Raw genomic sequence first — 22,665 nt, forward strand, 5'->3', positions numbered from 1 at the left:
TCGTATCCACTCGGATTCCGTTGAGTGGTCCGAAATCCCTTCTACTCCTCGACTTCGTTGAGTGTTCTGGAATCCCTCTTTGTATTTTGGTTCCGTTGAATGGTCCAAAACCCGATGATGTTGGATTTCCATTAAGTGGTCCGAAATCGCAGTCCTTAACTTCGTTGATTTTTTGATTCCTCAAAATTTGTATAAATGAGAAAGCTTCAGAGATGTAGGCTTCGGCCGAACTGTGTCGCTCTAGCCCTACTTTTCAGTGTATTGTATGAATTATTATTGTGACTTTTTTTTAGTTGTTTTAGAAAGGCTAATGGATGTCTATGTGACTCCTGCAGAATTTTCATTGGTTTGATTATGATTTCATAAAGTATGATTTTACGAATGACATTTATAATTTGAGATCAATAGATTTGTTTTTATGACTATCACATAAGTTGAAGTATTGTCACTCACATGAGCTTCACAGCTTATCCAAGTTATTGATTTGCTAGGTGCACCATTCCCACGGTGTAGGGGTGATTGTGCAGGTTTTAGATGATACGCAGAGCTTTATGGTAGCAGATAAAGTTCAAAGTGCTTGGAGTTTTAGGTTACCCAGCTACCTTTCCTTGTACCTTTCCTCATATTTCTTTTTGACTTTCTTTTGGGAGCCTACATCCGTTGTCCCTAGTGAGAGTTATTTTTATGGCATAGTTGTTTGTAAATATTCTTAATTTCTATTCAGTGTTTCAGTAGTATTTTTTGGCATCCCCCTACATTATATCATCACGAGTTGATTCTGGACGTATATCGAGATCGGGATGTGACAGTGAACACAATGTTGTTTACTTATCCAAATTGAAGATGTGTTGATGAAAGGATTAGGATGATTAGGATTTTTCTCAAGGTTGTGAGAAAGGTTGCGCGTAGAGCATTTTGAGTTGTTTGCTGAGTTGAAGGGGCTTCTCACGTTGCACAACCTCTTCTATTTATAAGCATGAACTTTGTGACAAACAAGTCTATCGAGGTAGAGACATGATTGGACTATGCCTCCTCGACACTTACCTGGATATCCTCTATTTATCCCCCATAATCCCTTCTTTGTCCAAAACTCAACCTCTATCTAGTCTCGACCTCTTTGACTTGAACCAAGATTATGAACCTAGTTCCTTTGTGCACTTAATTCATTCTCATATGATCATGCATAGGTTCTAATTCTTAGTATAATGCAAATCATATTAAAACCCATCTTGATCCTTATCAATCTTCATTCAGTTAGCACTTTACTGAGCCACGCCTAGGCTTGGTCCCTTAATAGTCGTATTCTTATTAGGACTCATTGACTCAACGCTATCCTGGGTTGGGAGCCAATTGGCCTGAGAAATAATTAATGGGCTGTGAATCATGGCCTTACAACTTGAGTAATCCTTTCTTAGCCCAAATCCGATATTTCAGGCTCAAACAGTGCGACATAAGACTAAATTGTTTTTTCTCTCTCTTGTGATTAACAAAAAAAAGTTTGTTAATAGGTAGTTTAGATAAATAGGCACACGTTCCTTTGTTGTACTTAATCAAAATTCTCATGTAGATAAATTTTATTTACAAATGATGAGTTTATGTGTTCGATCCAGGGATGCGGCAAATGATCCAGTTGAGTGTGGACAAGAAGTGAGTTTCGATCACCACCTCACAATCCAAAACAGGTTGATCTTGATGTCGATGCTGAGAAAGGTGGTCTTGCAAATAAGCACATATTTTGGTGTCGACTTTGCTGCTGAAGCTGATATTCCTTGTTCTATAGCTCATGAATGTAAGTGTTTGTGTGAGTTTGTAGATAGTTTTGGTGAGATTTAGAAATGAAACCAACAAAAAATTGATTAGCTCATAAAGTTGAAATTGCAAAGAACAATGGAGGAAGAAAGTGGAGTACGTTGCTCCCTGGGATTTGATCTGATTCTATTACACCTCGCACTGTAATCATACAAGGAATATATGTTGGAAGTATGCCTATAAAGCCAATGTAATAGCTTTTAAAATACTCATCATGATCACTATTCTAAAAACCCCCACCTAGCGCCGTCTAGGCCCCACCTAGGCGCTAGGCGATTAGCCACCGCCCCAGTTAATGTCTAGGCATTTGAAAATCAAGAGAGGATGCCTAGTCCTCCTTAGGTGTCTGCCTAGCCCACCTAGGCACCCATCTAAGCCGCCTAGGTGTCCGTCTAGGCTGCCTAGATCCACCTAGTTCATGACTCTCACTTAAATAAAAAATCTATAACATTTATTTTGCATTTTATTTTTGTTCAATAAATGGTAAGAGACTTATTGAATACTTAGATGAACACTCACTATATGCTTGTCTCCATATTTTCAATATGTTATAATTCTTTAATTTATATGTCATTTTATTTTGCAATTTATGAATCTAAATACAATTATGTATTTTTTAAGTATAAATAGGCACTTATTTACACGATATATAATAAATTTACTTAAATCCGCCTAGGTCCCGTCTAGTTGCCTAGGAGCTAGTTGGCCTGGCAAACAAGCCGTGTTTGTCATGTTCGTGTTGTTTTCGTATAACACATGTTATCTTAACAGATCATATCATGTCATACCCATTATCTTAACGGGTTCTTAACAGTTGACCCGACCCATTATGGCCCATTAAGAAAAATATTGTTTTTCTTTCTAAATTTGCACATACCACATTGCCACATAATATTACCTCAAAAACTAATTCGAAACTAAACACCCAAATTGAAGAAACGAACCAATCTTAATTCGAAAACTAATTCGAAGCAAAACCCTATATTTTGAAATTAATTCAAAAGAATCAACAATTACCTCCATTAAGGCTTGAATTCGCTCGATCTAGAGAGAGAGAATCAAAGACAAAAGTAGTTTATCAATTGGTGGTGGGTTACTAGGTCGTATGTGGTGACGTGGTGTGGTGGAGGGACACTGGAGAGGGTGGTTATGGACTTATGGCTAGCCGGAGTTGAGGTTCGAGGCTAAGATTCAAGAGTTCAGTTCGAGGGAGAGACATAGAGCGGCTGCTTCGATTAGAGCCATCGAGAATGAGAGAAAGTCTTATTTAAGGCTAAGAAAAACAATGGATAGCCAACATTAAATCTCAATCAATCCATCATCAATTTTCTAAATTTAATTTAAAATATAAAAAAATATATATATATATATATATATTAACTTTCAGATCAGTTTGAGACTAAATCTTACTGTAGTTAGTTATAGTGTTTCTTTTTAGTGGTATAAAATTATTAAACTAATATTTTTCTTATCGTGTAATGGGTTACCCACTTGTATACCTAGATCGACCCGTTAACATAACAGGTGTTTATCGAGTTACCCGATAACAACCCGCTTCATTATCGTGTCGACCCAAAATCCTGTTAATTTCGTATCGTGTCAGGTTAACAAGTCGTGTTAGAAATTGCCAAGCCTAGGCACTAGGCCCCAACACCCCTACCCTCCCCCCTGGGGGGACTAGCGCTAGCGTCTTTTAGAACCTAGATTATGATTAAACTCTTATTAGTTTAATGGAAGGGCAAGCCTTATTGTTAATCACTACTTATTGTATCATGTGTTCAAGCAATAACAGAATCTAAGGAATGTAAACTGCCTAAAAGAGAAGTGATCTAAGTAAGTTGGATCAACGAGACCTTTCTCTTATGTTCATTCCTAAAATGTTCCTAACCACAGGATTGCCAATTGGGCATTGACAATCCTCTAAGGTTAGTATTTGTTATGTTAACTCAAACGGGAGTAGTGTTAGACACTAAAACATGTGAAAGAGAAGTGGGGAATCTAATTTCCTTCATGCATCCCGTGTTCGAAGCTCCCCCTCTACTAAATTATCGTAATAGTTTCAAAGCCTCCCCCTCCCTTTAATAGTAATGATTTAAATAATAATAATAATAATTTCCTAAAAAACAGTATGCTTAAACTAGGAGGTAAGAAATTAGACTAAACTACATAATAAGCCATCTATAATTAGTATCAGACTCTAATTTGATATTTAATTTGTAATTCATGAAAATCGAACCAAGACACTGCACTTCTAAGTATACTGTAATTTTCCTAGTAAGGTGGGAGTTCTTCAACGCAAAAAAAAAGTAGGTGGACAATATGAGAGGGAACCCCTAATTTCAGTACACAAATTATTGGCTAAAGAGTTTACCTTCCTTTTCCAAATTTTTTATTCATTGAAGGCGTCGGTCGAGACTCAACCACATGGAAAATAAAATACATGGCTGCTGCTGGAATTCTATTTCAGGTTTGGTCAAGTGCGGTCCCCTCTGCTTATCCATAATGCGCATCCCACTACCCTCTTTCTAAAAGCTAAATCAATAAAATAAAATAAATACGACATGATTCTCTATAAAGTTGTCCTAAGTGAGAAGAAAAACAAAACGCACACAAAATGCAAAGGCCTAACATAGTCTTCCCTCTGATAGTCCTCGGCCTTTGCTATCTCACCTGCACAACGGCCTCAGGGATGAGCCCTTCATCCACGCCGTGCAACAGTTCGATAGTGGAGTGTGACGACGAAGGTGAGCTGCTGATGGAGTCCGAGATAAGCGGGAGGTTTCTTCAGACCAAGAAGTACATATCACCTGGGGCTTTGAAACCAGACCAACCAGTTTGCAACGGCGGCGGTAGAGGTGAAGCGTATAGTAAAACTGGAGGTTGCCTTCCTCCTCCATCTAACCCTTATAATAGAGGTTGTTCCAAGTATTATCGTTGTAGGTCGGACTCGTGATCACGGATGATATGTATGTAGAACACTTGTTTTTGCTTCAAGTGTTCAATAAACTCATCCCATTTTTAAAATTCAAGCTTCATATCGATGTAGCACACTTCTCATAGATAATGGTTAAAGAATCTTTCTCCGTTATTTCGGTATTGAAAAGAGAATTGCTATATTTATCACTTTGAAATAATCATCATGCATTTCTCTACTGTTGTGATTTACTAGATAGGGTTGCAAGATAACTTTTTCAGAATGTAAATAACAGTCCTCTTGCCCACCGTTTAAATTAGGAAATTTAAGCCTGTCGAGGAATTCTAAACTAGCGGCAATCCATGATAGTGGTGGCAGGGTTGGTGGCATTAGTGATGTTAGTAGCAGCCTCATTAGTGGGAGTGTTAGTAACGGAGATGATGGCATGTTCTAAAATCCCCGCCTAACGCCCTAGGCCTTGCCTAAGCACTAAGCGACTGATTACCATCCGTATTAATCCTTAGGCATTTGAAAATTAAGAAATAATGCTTAAACCTGCTTAGGCACCCGCCTAGACCACATAGTCATTCATCTAGTCCGTCCAGACTCTCACTTGGATATAAAATAGATAAATTTCTGCTGTTCTAATACTTTATAATTTATATGTCATTTTATTTGGCCATTTATATATCTCAATGCAATTATGTATTTTTTAGGTATAAACATGCACTTATTTATACGATGTATAATAAAAACATGATTTTTTTTTATTTTTAGCTCACCCTCATAGAAATTTTAAAAATAAAAACTATTTAAATGTAATTTAAAATATATTTTCCTTGTCCAAGCAAATGGCAGAGAACATTTATCTTTTACCGTTCTAGAGAGCAAATAAACTGAGCTTTACCCATGCTCTACCTCCAATATATTCCCAATACGTTTGTACTTTTGACTACAATTACAACTTTTGAAATCCTACCGGGCAACTCAGGGTAGACAAGGGAAAAAAGGGTAAAAGGAATTTTAAACGTTCGATTACATCGAACATGCCCTAACAACTGTAATATTTGATTCTTCTTTTTTCATTACGATGTTCGATTCTTGATGTGGGAGAGATTGAACGAAAGTGTTTGGTCAACATGAATTCCAAGCCTCCTTAAACGAAAGCTTCCATACCTCTTGGACATTAGAAGAACCATCAGCAACTTCGACGATCATGCTAGAAGCCAAGACCCCTGCAGAAAAGAAATCCAAGAAAAATATTTTAATCTTCGTATTTAAGCATCAGTAAATGTAACTTGATAACAGTCGATAACCATGGATTGGTCACAGCTTTAAGGACTCTCAAACACATATTCATACAAGAAACATATCTAACAAAGGCAAATTATAATCTTCATCACAAAAAGCATATTCATAACGAATGCCGTAAGCTGTAACTTGTTCTTATCTGATGTCACACAATCCTACCATCCCAAGGAATATGGTAGGAAAGAAAAAAGGGAAACAACTACTGCCACAGATATGAACCTTCAAGTTCCCCCAGGAGGAGTTAAGCACTGTAAAGTAAAAATTATTAGACATACCGCAACTGCAAGTTCGCAGTAACAAATCATAAATAACACATCAATAAGAGAATACCTTCTTTATGAGTTTACAGAGATGTGGGAGAGTAGAAATTGAGTAAACTGTCTCTGCCATTAAAATAATATCATATTGAGCATCTAAACTTTGCTCTGGACTAACATTAGGATCCTTCTCGGTGTTTAGTGCATAAGGAAGAAGCTTATGCATTTCACGCCAGTCACCAGCAAAAAAAACGAATTTCGGACCCCACATTAGACTTTGTCACTTGCACTGATGGGGGTTGGAAGCTTGGAATATTTGAATTTACATTAGGTATGGTCAGACACCACAGGACCTCGCCATTGAAGTCCTGGAAATGAATGGCGGCTGCACCCTGATTCAACTATGAAAATCTTAAGAAATCTAACATGAGAAACTACACTTACAAGCTTAAGAAACTTAACTTCACCTCAAGGCAGGCAAAGATACCAGGAAGTCCATGGCCACAACCAAGCTGAAAAATCATGACAGGAAACACGGTAAGGGAGTGTAAGGAATGGGAGAAGTGGGCCAAAGACTGGCATCAACTTTTTTGACAACCAATAAATCATTCATCGGAGATAATTACTTGTAGTAGTGATATATTTCTTTGTTGATTAATGATCAATGACGATGTGGGTTCACATATGGACTCTGAAATTTTACCAACGAACACTTAGATCAATGAAAATTGCGCAGTTCATTAAGAATTGAGATAACACTGTTAATTTCCAACAGGAAAATCCACCTAGAAATTTGAAGAGTGTCCCTCTATGATGTATGCACATCAAGTTTATGGATTGCCACTTAGTATGGAAACCCTACAATCTGAACGAAGTAGGCAGGATGCAACCAGAAACAAAATTAGTTTCTGTCTGTGAGGATATAATACATTTCAAGGTAAAGAAGCGTATGGCACATTTCACAATTTGAGGAATAGACTACCAGGCTATAGGTTATAAATTACAATAACCCGAGAATATTAAGGTGCCTACCTCACAAACGCGTTTACCAGTAAATTATAAATGTCCACTTTGAACTTCGGATCTAAGGGCTTTAACTAGATCAAGAGAACCTTCCCACAGCTTTAATCCCCCTACACCCAAAAACCAAAATAAATAGCACATCATATATAAATTAAACGTTTTCAGCACAGAATATTATTTTTCAATTATTGAATGACTACTAACAAACAGATGAAGATGGAAGAAATGTATAACCTTCATATTTCCCGGGAACTAAATCGGAGTTGGATAGCGTGAAAAAGTCTTGAGTACTAACCCGGCCCTACAATCAAATCACGCACGAACTCTAAGTTACACTCAAATTAAACTTAACTTTACAGATTACCAAATTCTACTAAAAGCAACATTTTTTTTTTTTATAACATTGAAATGTACTTTCCTTCATTTTCTGGGAAACCAAACAGAAAGAATCAGGGAAAAAAGTGACCTTGAGCAAAGTAAGTCCGCCCAACTCCACTGGCTCCACAGTGTAATTCACGGACGACCAAATCTGTTCCACATAAAGATCAATCATTTGTGTTTTTGAAAGTGCAAAATACAGTAATTAATCCGTAATTAAAGTAATTGATAAGTAGTTATTAACTAATTAATACCTCGGTGGGAAGCACTTCGAGGGAAAGAGGTCGAGGAGGAAGAAGGGGCTCGAATTGTTCAAGAAACCCTGACCCGACGATGAGAAGAGCCTAAACGGTTGGAAACTTGTTCTCTGAAAAAAAAAAAAAAGGAAACAAATATTCAGAAAAAGCTTCAGATTACGTACTTGGGAATCAGGAATAGCCTAATAGGGCAGCAGACAAACTCACCTCAGACTCCATTGCTGCCTGCTCTCTACTCCTCACAGCTTTTGGGGTTTTGGTTTTTGTATACTTGGTTACAAGGTTTTCGGGTTTTCTTATTTTGTCAAGTAATGAAAAACCCACGCCCAAATTACGAGTTTTCCCTCCATCTTATTCGTGTCTTCTAAGGTGCCGACAAAGCTTTGCGGGCCACGTGTGCGGACAGAATGTGAGTCATTGGATGAAATCTCTACGACTGAAAACCAATCCATTAAAAAAAGTTTGAGGTGAAACTAGGCTACAAATGACCTATCACTAATTAAAAATAGTACCCGGCATCAATTCAAAAGTTTTGGAATTTAAACTCTCCCCCTTCCCCTGACATCAACAGTTACCATATTAAATTTATCTTCTCCCGAAACTCTCCATTTTCTATCAGTCCTCAAACATCCTTCCTGTCGAAAAGTTGTTTACCGTTCGAAAATTTCGTTGCTGTTCAAAATCCAGTTGTAATAGTGTTGTGCTTGGCGTCTCCAGCGTCTCTGCACTTCCACACAAAAGTTTAGAATTTCAGGCGAGTTGGTTCGAGGGTGAGCAGTCGGTTCCATAGAAGGGACGTGGTGCTTGCTTGATTCGAGTTGGGTTCATAACTGTTGTTTCCCCAATAATCGACGTCATACTTCATTCCCCAAAGTATGTAAATGTGGTGAGGCTGGAAATATAGAACCTTAGAAATAAATTTTGTCATTTATGTAAATTTGATTAATTTTGCATGTTGGTTGGTGAAATTAGTTGAAATTGGCGGATATTTGTGGAAATTTAGGAAATTTCTATGGGATGTGGTTTATGAAATGTTGTAGACAGGTTATGTATAAGGGATAGGTCGTTTGGTTTTGTTAAAGTTATATTGTTCAGTTGGGAATACTTTGTGTTGATGAAATCTTGGTTAATTTTATGAATTAAGTTGATATTAGTTAAGTCATGAAGGTTTGTTCATCATAGATGTATTGTTATAAAAACTTGTACACAGGTTGTGTTAATGTTATACATTGTAAAATTTGGTTGTTATCAGGGTATATATTGTTCAATTTGGTTGTACATGCTTGTATTGTTATGTGTACATGAGATGGCAACTCAGGGGGTTCAACTAGCAAAAAAGAGGAAGAATCGTATAAGTGACACACCCCGACCCCAATCGAGGCATGCTAGCCGTCACGAGAGGATGACGTAGCCATGTGCGCTGTGCAGAAGTGAACGTGATAAGAAAATACGGATAAATAAAAACCTACTAACTAATTTACACTAGACTAGCATAAGTATAAGTGTAAACGTTTAGAGTAAAGGACACATAACCAGAGCGTAGGCATCAGGATGCAATCCAGAAGTCTAATTACTAATCCTACAGAAACCCTACATTGGTGGATGTCTGTCAGAATCCGCCACGAAGTCCTCGTGAGCCACCGACACGAACTTCTATCTAGAACATGGAGGGGCGTGAAACAGAAAGTGTGAGTGGGTAAAAACAAAACTTTTCAAAACCATTTATCTTTTCAAATATAATAACCCCTCACCGTAAAACCTGTATAAGTTTCCCATAAAATAATACTGTAAACTATACTCGAGAATAATAAACCATGTGTATACCATGACAATGATCTCAACCATAAATAAGTAAGTCGGGTGAATTGCATGATATAAAGTGACATATCAGCCGGAGTCACCTAACGTGACCTGTACGGCTAAATCTATAGCTTAACAATCAAACCAAATCCTGCACATAAGTCGGAACCACCAATGTGGTCTGTACGACAGGCTAGGTGTAAATAAGTACGCTTAAGTGCTATGATCACATAAAGGTTGTGCAAAGTATCACAAGTCACCTACAAGTCGGAACCACCTAATGTGGTCTGTACAACAGGCTGGCACTTGCCTTGGATCCAAACTGAGCGTGTGGTGCGGGAGGTGAACGATCACGTGAAGGCTAGGCCCTACCCTCGGGCGGAGCACTAACATCGGGGTGCAGGATATAAATCACTAAAGCAACTCATCATAATCATACACACTTCCATCACAACCCTCATTATATACTCACCTGAAGCTTACCTGAGCGTCCAAGGCATCGAGCAGTAATATGCACAGCTATATTATAGCATATACTAATATGTAATGCATACGACATGGTATTTAAAATGTAAAAACCATTTAAACAGTTTCTGGGAAACATAAGGCATATATATGTATATATAGAAAAACCAAAAAGCCCACTCACTGGTATGTAGCCGGGTCGTAACCCCCAAGTCTCGCCTGGCTGCGCTCATTCTCTGGAAATGTCTCACCTTTATGTGAAACAACTATTATAACGTTATTTTAAACACATAACCATCACTATGAAATAACTTCTCATACGTTGCTCAATTGGGGTGTTTGAATATACCATTGTGGCCTACTCAACACCACGAGCATCCCTATATTTTTAGAAAAAATTTTCGATGCCCCACGCACCCTCACGCGCAAGCACGTGCCTGGCACGTTGACGGTAACCCTAACACCGTTAGGGAATATTCTATTAAAAAAATAGAATATTTCGTTAAATATACCTGACGCCATTAAGAACATTCCGTCAAAGTTGACGGAATATGCTTTGTCTTCTTCGATGGTTCGCCGAAATCCATCGCCGACCGCCGCTGCACTTGCCGGTTTTTGGAAAAATTTTGAATCTCAATATCTCCATCGTTTTAACACCAAAATTCACGAATTTTATATCAAATTGAAGCCCTGAATGACAAGAGTACGTTCTTACCTATTTGGGGTCATAAATTTGACAGAAAATGACCAGAAAAATCCTTAAAAAAATAGCTACTCCTGCAAACTCATTACCGAGCTTATTTGGACGTCCAAACTTAACCGAAATTAGTCTAACATGTTAGATAAGTTGAGTAATCACCTTACTAAACCTCGAAACTAAGTGAAACACCCTCGATCATGTCGAAGCTAATTTCACTCCTCACCGAAGCTCAAGTATCCCGTGTTCCCGACAATTGCTCTCTTGACTACAAGTATGGATAGGCTCGTGGAGTCAAAAGGAAGATGATGGTGACTAAGTTAGAGACGATCTGTGAGGTTTTGGAAGGATTTGAGAGCTATGATTTTGAGTGTACGGAAAGAGAGAGAGTTCGAGAAAGAGGAAAAAGTAGATGGTTGCACATGTGTGTGTGTTAGCCACAGGATAGGCCAAAATAAAAGAACCAAGGCCCTGATTGGGGCATGAGGGTCAGGGCAAAAGAAAATCAATCTAAAACAAACCCAATTTCTAATTGGGTCCAAATTTGTGGGAGATATGGCGGTTGGTCAATTCCTTTGGCCCGATTACACAATCGTATTACAACATTGTTGGAAGTATGCCCACAAAGCCACTCATTTGATGTAATAGCTTTTTGGAATACTTAATGTATTAAACTTTTATATGTTTAATGGAGGGCAAAGCTTATTGTTAATCACTATTTATTGTATCTTGTGTTTAAGCAATAAGGGAATCCAAGGAATGTATTTGATCTAAGAGATAAGTGATCTAAGTAAGTTAGATTTTCGAGACCTTTCTCTTATGTTCATTCCTAAAACGTTCCTAGCCATAGGGTTGCCAATTGGGCATTGACAATCCGCTAAGGTTAGTATGTGTTATGTCGACTCAAGTATGGATATGACAAGTCTCAAGTCATTTAGTGTTGGACACTAAGACAAACACATAGGTGCTCGAAAGAGTAATCGAGTACACTGAACTATGATCAAAAGAGAGTTCAAACATACATGTCATGTAAGAACTCGATGGTTACAATATGCAAAGTAGTCCTTTGACCTGAGGCATCATAGATGTCTAATGGTTAGGTCCTTGATCTTTGATCGTGTCAAATGGCATTCCTTTGGAGTGTCCACGGCATGGTTGGGGTCAAGCTATCTAGTCATGTAGGCATATGAATGCACAACAAGGGATCTCTAACCTTCCATGGTGGAAGGAGAATACTCTAAGATATGATTCGAGAGTCTTTGGCCAAAGCATATGAATATGACTTAGGAAGTTTGTTCCAAATCTTATTCAAGTGAATCATATAAGGAAGTATCACATTGGATAGTAGACATGAAACAAACTATCACTTCAACAATGTGATTAAGAGTATTGTATTAGAGAAGGACCGTATTGCATTGTAGTTGTAACTGGATAGGTTCTCCAACCACTTCTACTTAGCTTGGGTAACCATGACATGCTGCTAGGTGTCACTCATGGTTTGTGGAAGCCCTAAAGATTAGCAAACACTAATCTTAAGGGAGAATTGAAATATGGTTTCAATTCACAATCGATAGTTAAGAGTAACATCGCCCACTGCCTCGCTAATTGGAACCTAATGGATCGTACACCGAGTAAGGATGAAAGTGAAGTAATTAAATGAAATGGATAAGAAATTAAATGGTTAATTGAAGTATGGTCAAAGTTAATTAATTAGTTAATTAATTATACGAAACGTTCGTATTGGACTTCTAAGTTGGTTTTGGGTTTAGGGGCCCAAAAGTGTTTTGGTCCACAAGGCCCATTATGTTTAAGTTGTATGACAACTAAAACAAAATGGGCAATTAGCCCAAACACTTAGAGAGGCCGGCCATGAATAGTGAGGGATACCAAACTTGTGTTAATTACAAGTTTGCCACTCACAAGAAATGAAGTATAAATTCAAAATTATAACTTTATTTCATTTAGGGTTTTTCTTGATGAAATTGGGTGAAATTATTCTCTCTATTTCAACAAGGGAGGCCGGCCACTTAGGGAGATATATCTAGCAATTTCCTCTCCCCTAAGTCATCCATTTTTTATCTTCACAATTAATTTTTGGTGTAGAGACTTGGAGACATCAAGCTTTTGGTGTTTTGGAGAACATATCCTCAAATCCTCAAGGAAGCAAAGGAGGTGACTTGAAGGCCCTCCACTTGGGTGAATCCCTTGTGTAATCAAGGATGAGCTACAAGGGTAATGATTCTCTAAATCCTTTCTTCTCTTTAATGTTGTTAAAGAGTTATGGTTCACCATATACTAGGCTTTGAAAGTCATGGGTTTTATGAATTGTTTTTGGATGCATGCCTACTTTAATTTGTTAATAGTTTGCCTATGTATTCAAATGTTCTTTACATGTTCTTAGCTAGGACATAAATTTTCCTTCAAACATTTCAAGGGCAACATCGTCATTTCCACGCTATCGAGGAGAAAATATATAATAATTCGGGACTAGTCGTCACAATAAGGGAAGGATTTAATGACGCACAACTTGATAGTTTTAGGGCATCTTGCTTTGGACACTTTAATGGTCGATTGGTGTATGAATCATCACTCCATAGAGTGGCTAATCAGGTGAAAGATTTAGAGAGACTCACGTATTTAAGGTTGTGAATTGATCTGGTTCACAAAGATGGAATTTTGCCTCGTTATAGGCTTTGTTGTAACAAATCCTGTAGTATAAAGGTTGAGCCTTCCAACATTAGGCTTTTGACTAACTATTTTCCTGAGAAATTTGGTTTTGTTAAAGAGGCTAGCAAGGGTAAGGTGGGAAGGGTAAAGGTAAAACGAAGATTGTCCCCAAGAAAGGTAGCAAAAAGGTTTTGGTGACTTGTGTCGAGCTTGAAAAGGTTTTTAAAGAAGTGAAAATAAGGATGATACGTTGCAGATGGGGATGATATACTTTGTCGAGGGTGTCTTGATAGGGGCGAAGAGTAATGGTTGTGAACCTAGACTACTTCGAGATCGTAGACAATATGGATTGGTTCAACAATTATTCAAAGGGTTTAGTTATGCTTTTTAGGTACTATTTGTTGCTTTGATTGAGTAGTAATAATGGTTAAATTATTGTGATTGAGTATTAATTCAGCGTACGTGCAGGTGTGGGCATATATAAGAAATAATTCCCCAACTGGAGAAGCCATTATGCTATTGCAAGATGACTAATCTAGCAACCATCCCAAGAATTCTCCGGTGGTTGACAACGAAGAAGCAACTGATCCATGAGCAGCTGCAGATATAGATAACTGAGAGCCAAGAGGTATGACTTTATTTCAAAAGTTATGAACTTTATGAACAAATGTGAACATCTGTTAATGTTAATGAATGTGTGCAAAAACTGTATGTGTGGGAAATATAATTCTGACGAATAATATTGTGTTAAAAGGTAGGCGGTAAGGATTCGGGAGATTGTGCTGACTGGATCAAAGAAGAACACAAGTTACTAGACATAAGGCAATGATCTCGATGTAGTGATGCCTATCACCTTCACTCCTGACACAAATGATGTTGGTAAGTTGAAAGTACAAATAAAGGAATTGAAGGTGGTTTTGGTGTGTTTGGTGCATGAGAAGGATGTTGGAAATGTGCCCTAAAAGCCAATCGTATGATGATACTTTACGGATATTTCACATGTTAAACTAATCTAGTTTAATATATATATATATATATATATATATGCTTAAACTGTCTCATATAAATGTTATATGCTTAAACAATAAGTCCAAGGAATATGTAATTGGGAGAATGTGATCTAAAGAAGTTAGATTCATGAGACCATTCCCTTTCGTATACATATCCTAAACTTTCCTGATCATAGGATTGCCAATTGAGCATTGACAGTCCGTTAAGATCAGTATGTGATATGTCTTCTTTGAGAGAAAGTGACTGGTCTCGAGTCATTGGTGTGATTGATACCAAGACAAGTATGTAGGTGCTCAATAGAGAATGAGTCCACTAAACACGATCAACAAGGATTCTCATACTTATGTCACATGAAAACGCATGGTTGGGATAATGAAAAGTAGTCATTTCACCTGAGGCATCATAGTTGTCTTGTGGTTAGGTCCTTGATCTTTGGCTATGTCACTCCGTCAGAGGGTGTCCACGGCATAGTTGGGGTTAAGCTACTTGGCCATGGAAGCAAGTGAATGCGCAACAAATGATCTCTATCCTTCAAACCGTTTAAGGGAGAATACACTATGATATGATCAAGAATCTCTAGCCAGAGTATAAATGAGATTTAGGAAGTCGTTCCAAATCACGTTCAAAGTAATCATATAAGTAAGAGAATCACACTGGATAGTAGACATGAATAAACTATCAAACCAAACAATGTGATCATAAGTATTGTATTAGAGAAAAACCATATTGCATTGTAATCCTAAACTGAATAGGTTTTCCACCTCTTCTGGTTTTCCACCTCTTCTGATTAGTCTGGGTAGCCATGACATACTGCTAGGTGTCACTCATGGTTTGTGGAAGCCCTAAAGGTGTATAATCACTATGGGGAGAATTGAAAGTAAGTTTCAATTCGCAATTGATTTAAAAAGTTCTAATCAGCCACTGCCTCACTAAAAGGAACATAATGGATCCTACACCGATTAATGATAATTAAATGATTTAATTATTATGGCTACGATTAATTAATATGTTAATTAATCAAACAAATATGTTCGTTATAGAACTCATGTTAGTTTTGGGCCGCAAGGTCCAATGGGATTTGAATGTCAAGCCCATTAACTCAAGTTGTATGACAACTTGAAACACAAAGGGCCTCAAAGCTCAAAGAACCCAATATGGCCGGCCATAAGAGTGAGGGGTAGTAAACTTGGCTTAATTGCAAGTTTGCCACTCCATTGTGAGGTGGTATAAAGGCAACATTATAGCCATTTCATCCTTAGGGTTTCTTTTGGAGAAAAAGATGAGAACACAAGTTCTCATTTTCTCTCTAGGAGGCTGGCCACCTTGAAGAAATTACTAGCATTTATTTCATCCAAGGTCAGTCATCTCTTCATCAATGCTCTCCTTGGTGTGGAGACTTAGAGGTTTTCTATTTTGGGAACTTGGAGAATCTATTCTACCATCCTCCTCCAAGAAATCCATGGAGCTAAGAAGAAAGGAATGAAGGCCCTCTCTCTTGGGTGATTAGTCTATGCTTATGCAAAGAGGAATCAACATAGGTATAAGATTTCTCAACTCACTTCTTTTTGAGTTGAGTCTTGGTTCACCATAACTACTAGGCTTTGAATTTCATAGGTTAAGTTTTTTTTTAGTGCATATAAGCATGATTCCGCTTTTTAATTGTTAATAGCATGCATAGATGTTACTCAAATGAACTTGTTTTCACAAATATTTCCTTCAAATGATATTTAAGAGAGGAAGATATTGAAGAAGGTGGAAGAGTCGACTGAGGAGGTCAAAGAATTGAGGAGTGAAGTTACGGAAAAACATGTGGATGAGAAGAATGAGGAAGAAGAAGGAAAAGATGTGGAAGAACAAGAGCAAGAGGATGAAGGAGAAGAAGAAGAAGATGGAAAAGAAGAAAATATGAAGAGGGAAAAGAAAAGGTAAGAAGAGGAAACAAAAGAAGAAGAGGGTAGTGAAAGCAATGTGATGTACAAAATTGGGCTAATAAAGGCAAAGGGGGGAAGCCAAGGGATCTAAAGGGAAGGAGGTTATGGAAGGTGTGGACGAAAAGGGTTCGAATGAGCTTCTAGGATTTGTTGAGTAGGATAGTCCCGCAGATGTATGCCAGAAGATGCTTGGATTGCTTGGAGAACGTGTATTGGACGACGAAGAAGTCCTAAGTTCCAATGATGGGGTTGTTATTTACACACCTGAGGGTAAGCGTGTTGAAACAAATAGGAAGGGCCGGTACATGAGGGGGATGCCAAAGACTGTGGAAACGAAATGAGGGCGAAGAAGAAAACGAAAGTGGTTCGCCATACGACGTTGACCTTTGACGTCAAAAAGTGCCAAAAAAATCCAAGATGGTGAGCCATGTTCTGCAAAAGGAAGTGCTATCAAAACAAGTAAGCGATAATTGATGTTTGGATATTATGCATAGGAATTATATTGATTAAAGGATAAGAATAATGAACCTTAACTTTTTTTTGTTACATTGTTAGTCTGGTTGCCTGGTTAGAGATATGACGGTTGGAGACACCGATTTATTGAGGCAACTCCCTCACAAGGAAGGTTGGCTGTCAACTGATGTAAGTGACTAAACCCTATCTGGTTTGGGTTATATAAATGTGTTGAGTTTGCGTTGGTGCCAAATTTTAATTTTAATTTGTGTATTGCAGCACATTCATTTGCAATTGTATCTCATGCGGAAGCATGTTGATGAGGCGCGGAGGGTAGGGAAAGTGTTGACCGCCAACACAACTATAACGACCCAAAATTATTCAGAAGCTAATCAATGTGATAGACCAAAATAAAGTCATTGTTAACCTTTACACTATTAACCATAATAAATTTCTTTACTTGACAATTATTCACAAAATTTAATTTTTTTTTTTATATTTTATGGCTGCATCTAACCTTCATGTTAGACTGCCTACATACCCTCAAACGGGATCAAGCCATTCGTAGTTCACTGTCGTATTTAAATCGTTTATTATAATATTCAAGTGGCGGACATTTACGATACTTGATTCAAACAACTAAATCACATCAAATGAATATCAAATATGAAATCATAACATTGAATTTAACTTAAGAAGGCAATGTCGGCGTACTGGCCACGTGCCACTGTAGGCAGTGGTTTCCGATGCATGGAAACCCAATTTTCCGACTAACACCAAATTCTGCCAAATTTTATAGGCATGTAGAAACCAAATTTTATAGGCATGTAGAACTCAATGAGAGAAACAATTTTCATACCTGGGCCAAAATCAAATTCGACTGAGAAGCACCTGAAATCAGCCATGATACGTCAGAAACCCTAAAATAGGTGTTCTTCAATTCATCGAATCCGCAACTCTGCCGCCCCCAAACTTATTTGGGCTTTGTTCTTGGGCTCAAGAGGAGTTGAATGAGGGTGGTGGCTATCGTTGAAGATTGCAGGATTGGTGGAATCGTCTCTGTGGAGTCCGAGAACCGACGTGAGTGTTCGTCGTGAAACAATGCTCAAAACAGCTCGGGTATAGTGGAAAAATGAAGATGGGAAGTCTCTGAGGTTATTTATGGTGGTGGATGGCTACAATTTCCCAAAAAATCAATGAGAAATCGTCGAAATCACAGAGGAAAATCGAGTTGCCCAGTCGGGTCTCTCGTGTGGAAACGGGTCGAGGGCTAGGGATGTCACTTTCTCCCCCTCCCTTCTCTCTTTTCCCTCATTTCCACCTTTCTCATTCGTCACTCCCCCTCTCCTTTCTCTCCTTTCTTCCACCGTTCTCTAATCATAGCCACACACGTAGCACCCCAGATTTGCTGGAGCCTTCTAGATTTATGGTTAAATGACCATTTTGTCTTTGCTCGTTTATAACTCCATTTGGCGAATGATTTTTGCCTACGCGCTCGTGGAATCGAGCTCTATCTAAATATGCCAATAAATACACCGAAACATATAAGGATAATGTCCATCCTCGTATAATTTTGTTTAGCCAACTAGGGGCATTTTCATCCTTTTCACTTATCGAACAAATATACGCCGTAAATATAAATGCGTCGTAACTTCGACTACAACTACAAAATACTTAATTTGATAATAAAATCCAAGAATGGGATTTCACATTTCCCCCATTTGAATTTCATAATCATCAATTAATTTGAATTTCATAACTAAATCATATATTAAAAAATAATCAAGGTATTACAACGACCGACAAGTTTTTGATTAAGTATCCAACAAAATTTCTGCTAATATTGTAAAGTTTAGAAATTGTGATGTTGAGTGTGTTTTCGAATGTTTGAAGTGCTGTACACATTTTTTGATTTATTTTATACTTGTGGACTGTTCTACTACGAGTGCTGCCATAATGCAAGGATAGCTCAAAGAGAAACTAAAGGCCACAAAGGTGATGTGTCCAAATATTTCTTACCTGTGTTGTTGAAGACAGTGAAGGGGCAAAGGGCCGTTTTTTACATCATGGTTGGTCGATGTGGAGAGGGTCTATATGCCCTTCAACCTTGATCACTATTGGGTTACTGTTGAGATCAATTTTACAAGTGGGAGAATAATTGTGTACGACTCAATGACATCTAAAACCTACACATGTCAAGCAACTGTGAAATTGGCTCCCCTCACTTATGTGTTGCCTGATGTCCTCCGAAGCTTGTCCAAGAAGGTGAAGAACGGGCCTTGGCCCATCATGGTATGTCCAAGGTCCCCACAACAAGACAACGAGTGTGTTCAAATTTTATTGAATTGTTAGTGAGTTTAGTTAGACAATGCCGGCAAGTCAGCATAAATGTCATGACCGAGTTCCCACCAAACATTGCAATTGCTTAGAATGTCTTGATGATCTTCAATGAAACCCTCACCTTCTTTTCAGCTATGGACTCTCGTCAAAGGAAGGTTATAAGGAGAAACCTTAGCCGGCTTGGATATCTTGCTTGAACGCCATGTGAAGAGCTTCAAGGGAAGACAAAATTTTGAAATCAATACAACAAAAGAATTGGAGCCTTTTTACAATGGTTGACGTGAAGGATTTTGGTAAAGTAAAAAGGGAAAATGTCGGACGATATATAGGCATCAAAAGGCAGAATTTTCTAGCTGTTGAATTCTAACCGACTCGCTTGGGGATATTTCAATCTGGCAGTTAAAATTAATGAAGCATATTGGAGGAAATTTCTAGTCTCTTATGGGCACGCCACAAAGTGCAAAATTCCATCATTGCGATTTTTTGGCACAATACTCTAGACTGCATGTATGGATCTGAAATACCGCCACTTTAGAACCACAAGTTGCATGATTTACAAGATTTGAAGACCAAATAGTACGCATTCCAGCTTACTCTGAAAGATATGGTCTTCGAATAACAATCCATCCTCATAGGGAACGGGTTGCCTTTCAAATAGATAGTTAAGGAAATTGTAGGACCATTATTTTTTAGGGTCGGAATAAAGCTGATCTGAATACAGTTACCTTAAAAGTCCGGTCATAGACTCATTAGCTTTAGGTGGAGTTGTATTAGACGGAGTAGTAGTGCCACCATCACTTTACTTCGAGGCACTAGGCATAGCCCTATAAGTCATGGAGTTCCTACCATTTAGGATTTGGCGTGTGCCACAAGTAACCATAACATGCAATATCTACTTCCATATATCCTTTAGGATTTTCCCGGCTTAGAATGATGATTTTATCCTAAAAGGTCTCTCTCCTCACTGTATAAATGCATCCACCTAAGGTTCATCTATGGTAACACAACTAAACACTTCAATTCTCTTACCCACTACTTGAGTCTAAAACCATTCACTAACTTAACCATCGGAGAGCCTTTGGCCAGCACACCCCTCGGTCTTAGGCTTGCTCACGGTTGTTTACTGTTTTGCAGGTTGCTCAAGTTTGTGTTCGACCACCACTCACGAAGGTGCACGACTTTAGTTTCAACAGTTGGGGTTTCCATTTGTTGAAGCAGTTATGTTTTTATTTAAATATTTAAATATATTTATGTTTTGGTTTATTACAAAAATTAAATATATAAATGTCAATTGCATTTAACCTTATCAGTTGGATAAGGAGTAATATCGACCCCATAAATATTTGTTTTTAACCTTATAGATATGGAGATTCCTTCTCAGTATAGAGGAGAAGATTAGGTCCCTATACATAATCCCTCCATAATCATTCCACGTTGATTACTTCCGTTTTGTTTTTTTTTTTTCCTTTATGATTTCTACCGTTTTGTTTCCATTCTTTTTGTTCTCTGCGGTTTTCTAGCCCAGAAAACTCCTGGCCATCAAACCTATCTTTCTTTTATTTTGTATATATACTACTCCCTAGTATGAAGGAGTTTACTACGAAAATTACAAGTTGGCACTTTAGCTAAAATGGTCTTTGAGATTTGCATAACTCCTTACTTTGGTCCCTGAGATTTAAAATCAATACAAGTGGTCCCTGAATTTGTCCACCATCAATCATTTTGGTCCTTCCATGAAAAATCTCCATTAAATAAGGCCAAAATGATAAAAATACCCTCACTTTTTGTCAAATCATTTGGCCCATTGTTTATTAAATTGAGGGTATTTTTGTTATTTTGATCCTTATTTAATATAATTTTTCATGGAATGACCAAAATGATTGATAGTGGACAAACTCAGGGATCACTTCTATTGATTTCAAATCTTAGGGGCCAAAGTGATGAGTTATGCAAATCTCATGGACCATTTTGGCTAAAAAGCCTTACAAGTTTATATATACTATTTACAATTGAGTTTTGAGAGCAACATATTGAAATTAAGGGTGTGAGTTTGAAGGTTCTTTCGTTGTGCAAGGAAGAACCTTATCAGAAGAAGAAGGTTTTGGGTTGTTTTATATTGACGAGGATGTGGTGTTTGTGAACTACTAGTACACTTTGGGCACAGATGTGAAACGTCTTAAAAAAAGCGACTTAATCTGCGACTTATCTTAAGAATCATTCATCATTCAAGACTTCTATATTTTTTGGATAATTTCGTTCATTTCTATTTCAGTTTACAACACATGCTCGTGTCATCTCCAGTCGTGAAGATACATGGCAGATTGAGACACCCGCCCTGATGCATCAAAAGTACTGGGCTAAACGTCGACTCGGTTTCCTACAAATTTAATTTCTTTCCTACAAATTTTCCAATATTCCATATTTTTTCTATTGTCGCGTTCCGTCCCAAATTTAATCATATTTTATTCCTTAAAATTAGGAAATTACCAAAATGCCCTTGATGGGCTAAGGGGAAATCCTACATGGAATTCATGTGGACATATGAGTACCCTTTACTCATTATCCTTCCTCACATCTTTATAGGTAGTATGTGTCCTTACGAATATGTGAGCATGAACGATGCGCAAATTAGATGATTTTTGCACACATTTCCCAATGAGGGGCAAAATGATAATTTTGCACTCTCGAGAATCCATTTCTGGTTTATCAACACAACAATGGATTGTCAGTATTATGGACTACAGACTGTAATATTGATGGCCTATTCGTTGCATTCGTTAAGCAAGTAAGCATGTCTTCGTATTATTTAATAATTAAGCCTCGTGCCTAATTAATTATTATTTGAGCTTGATCCAAATACACACACATACTCGTAATACTTATCTTACGAATACGTGACCACAAATAAAACTCAATCAAAGTTATAACGAATTAGTTATGTCCGAAACTGTGTGCACCACTGTCTAGCGTCAGGGTGGTTTTGACTATGGCGCTGCATGGGAAAACATGAACAAGCTTTGATATGGCTTTGTGTAGACCAAACATTTACCACTTGATTTGTTTTGGAAAGTGGACATATAAAAAAATAAAAAAATTAATGATGTTGCAATCATATTTAGAATATGAATATGATTGTGTAAATCCTAGTGTATTTAGGTATATTTTTGAATATTCCCTTTAGTAGTTAATATCTTATTAGAGCTGTAATCCTAAAAGGGTAGGATTTAATCTATCCTACTACTATAAATAAAGGCACAATGGGGTTATACAACACACAACTCACAATTAAATCTCTCTCTTCTCTCTGTTATTGCCCCCGGCCTTCCCCTCTTTATTCCCTTAGAATAGTTCA

General features: G+C 37.7%; 1 protein-coding gene and 1 pseudogene across 1 annotated transcript; one reads left to right on the forward strand and one right to left on the reverse strand.

The window, feature by feature from the left end:
* The first annotated feature begins 4,385 nt into the window (after positions 1-4,385).
* LOC103935744 (protein RALF-like 32) lies at positions 4,386-4,893 on the forward strand. Its single transcript, XM_009345549.2, has one exon. The coding sequence runs from the start codon at positions 4,424-4,426 to the stop codon at positions 4,760-4,762; it is 339 nt and encodes a 112-aa protein (XP_009343824.2). The 5' UTR covers positions 4,386-4,423; the 3' UTR covers positions 4,763-4,893.
* A 717-nt stretch (positions 4,894-5,610) lies between these two features.
* LOC103935743 lies at positions 5,611-8,183 on the reverse strand (annotated as a pseudogene).
* Positions 8,184-22,665: the final 14,482 nt, after the last annotated feature.

The sequence above is a fragment of a genome, unplaced genomic scaffold (assembly GCF_019419815.1).
Source record: "Pyrus x bretschneideri cultivar Hongxiangsu unplaced genomic scaffold, Pyrus_bretschneideri_v1 Contig65, whole genome shotgun sequence".
Classification (NCBI taxonomy): domain Eukaryota; kingdom Viridiplantae; phylum Streptophyta; class Magnoliopsida; order Rosales; family Rosaceae; genus Pyrus; species Pyrus x bretschneideri.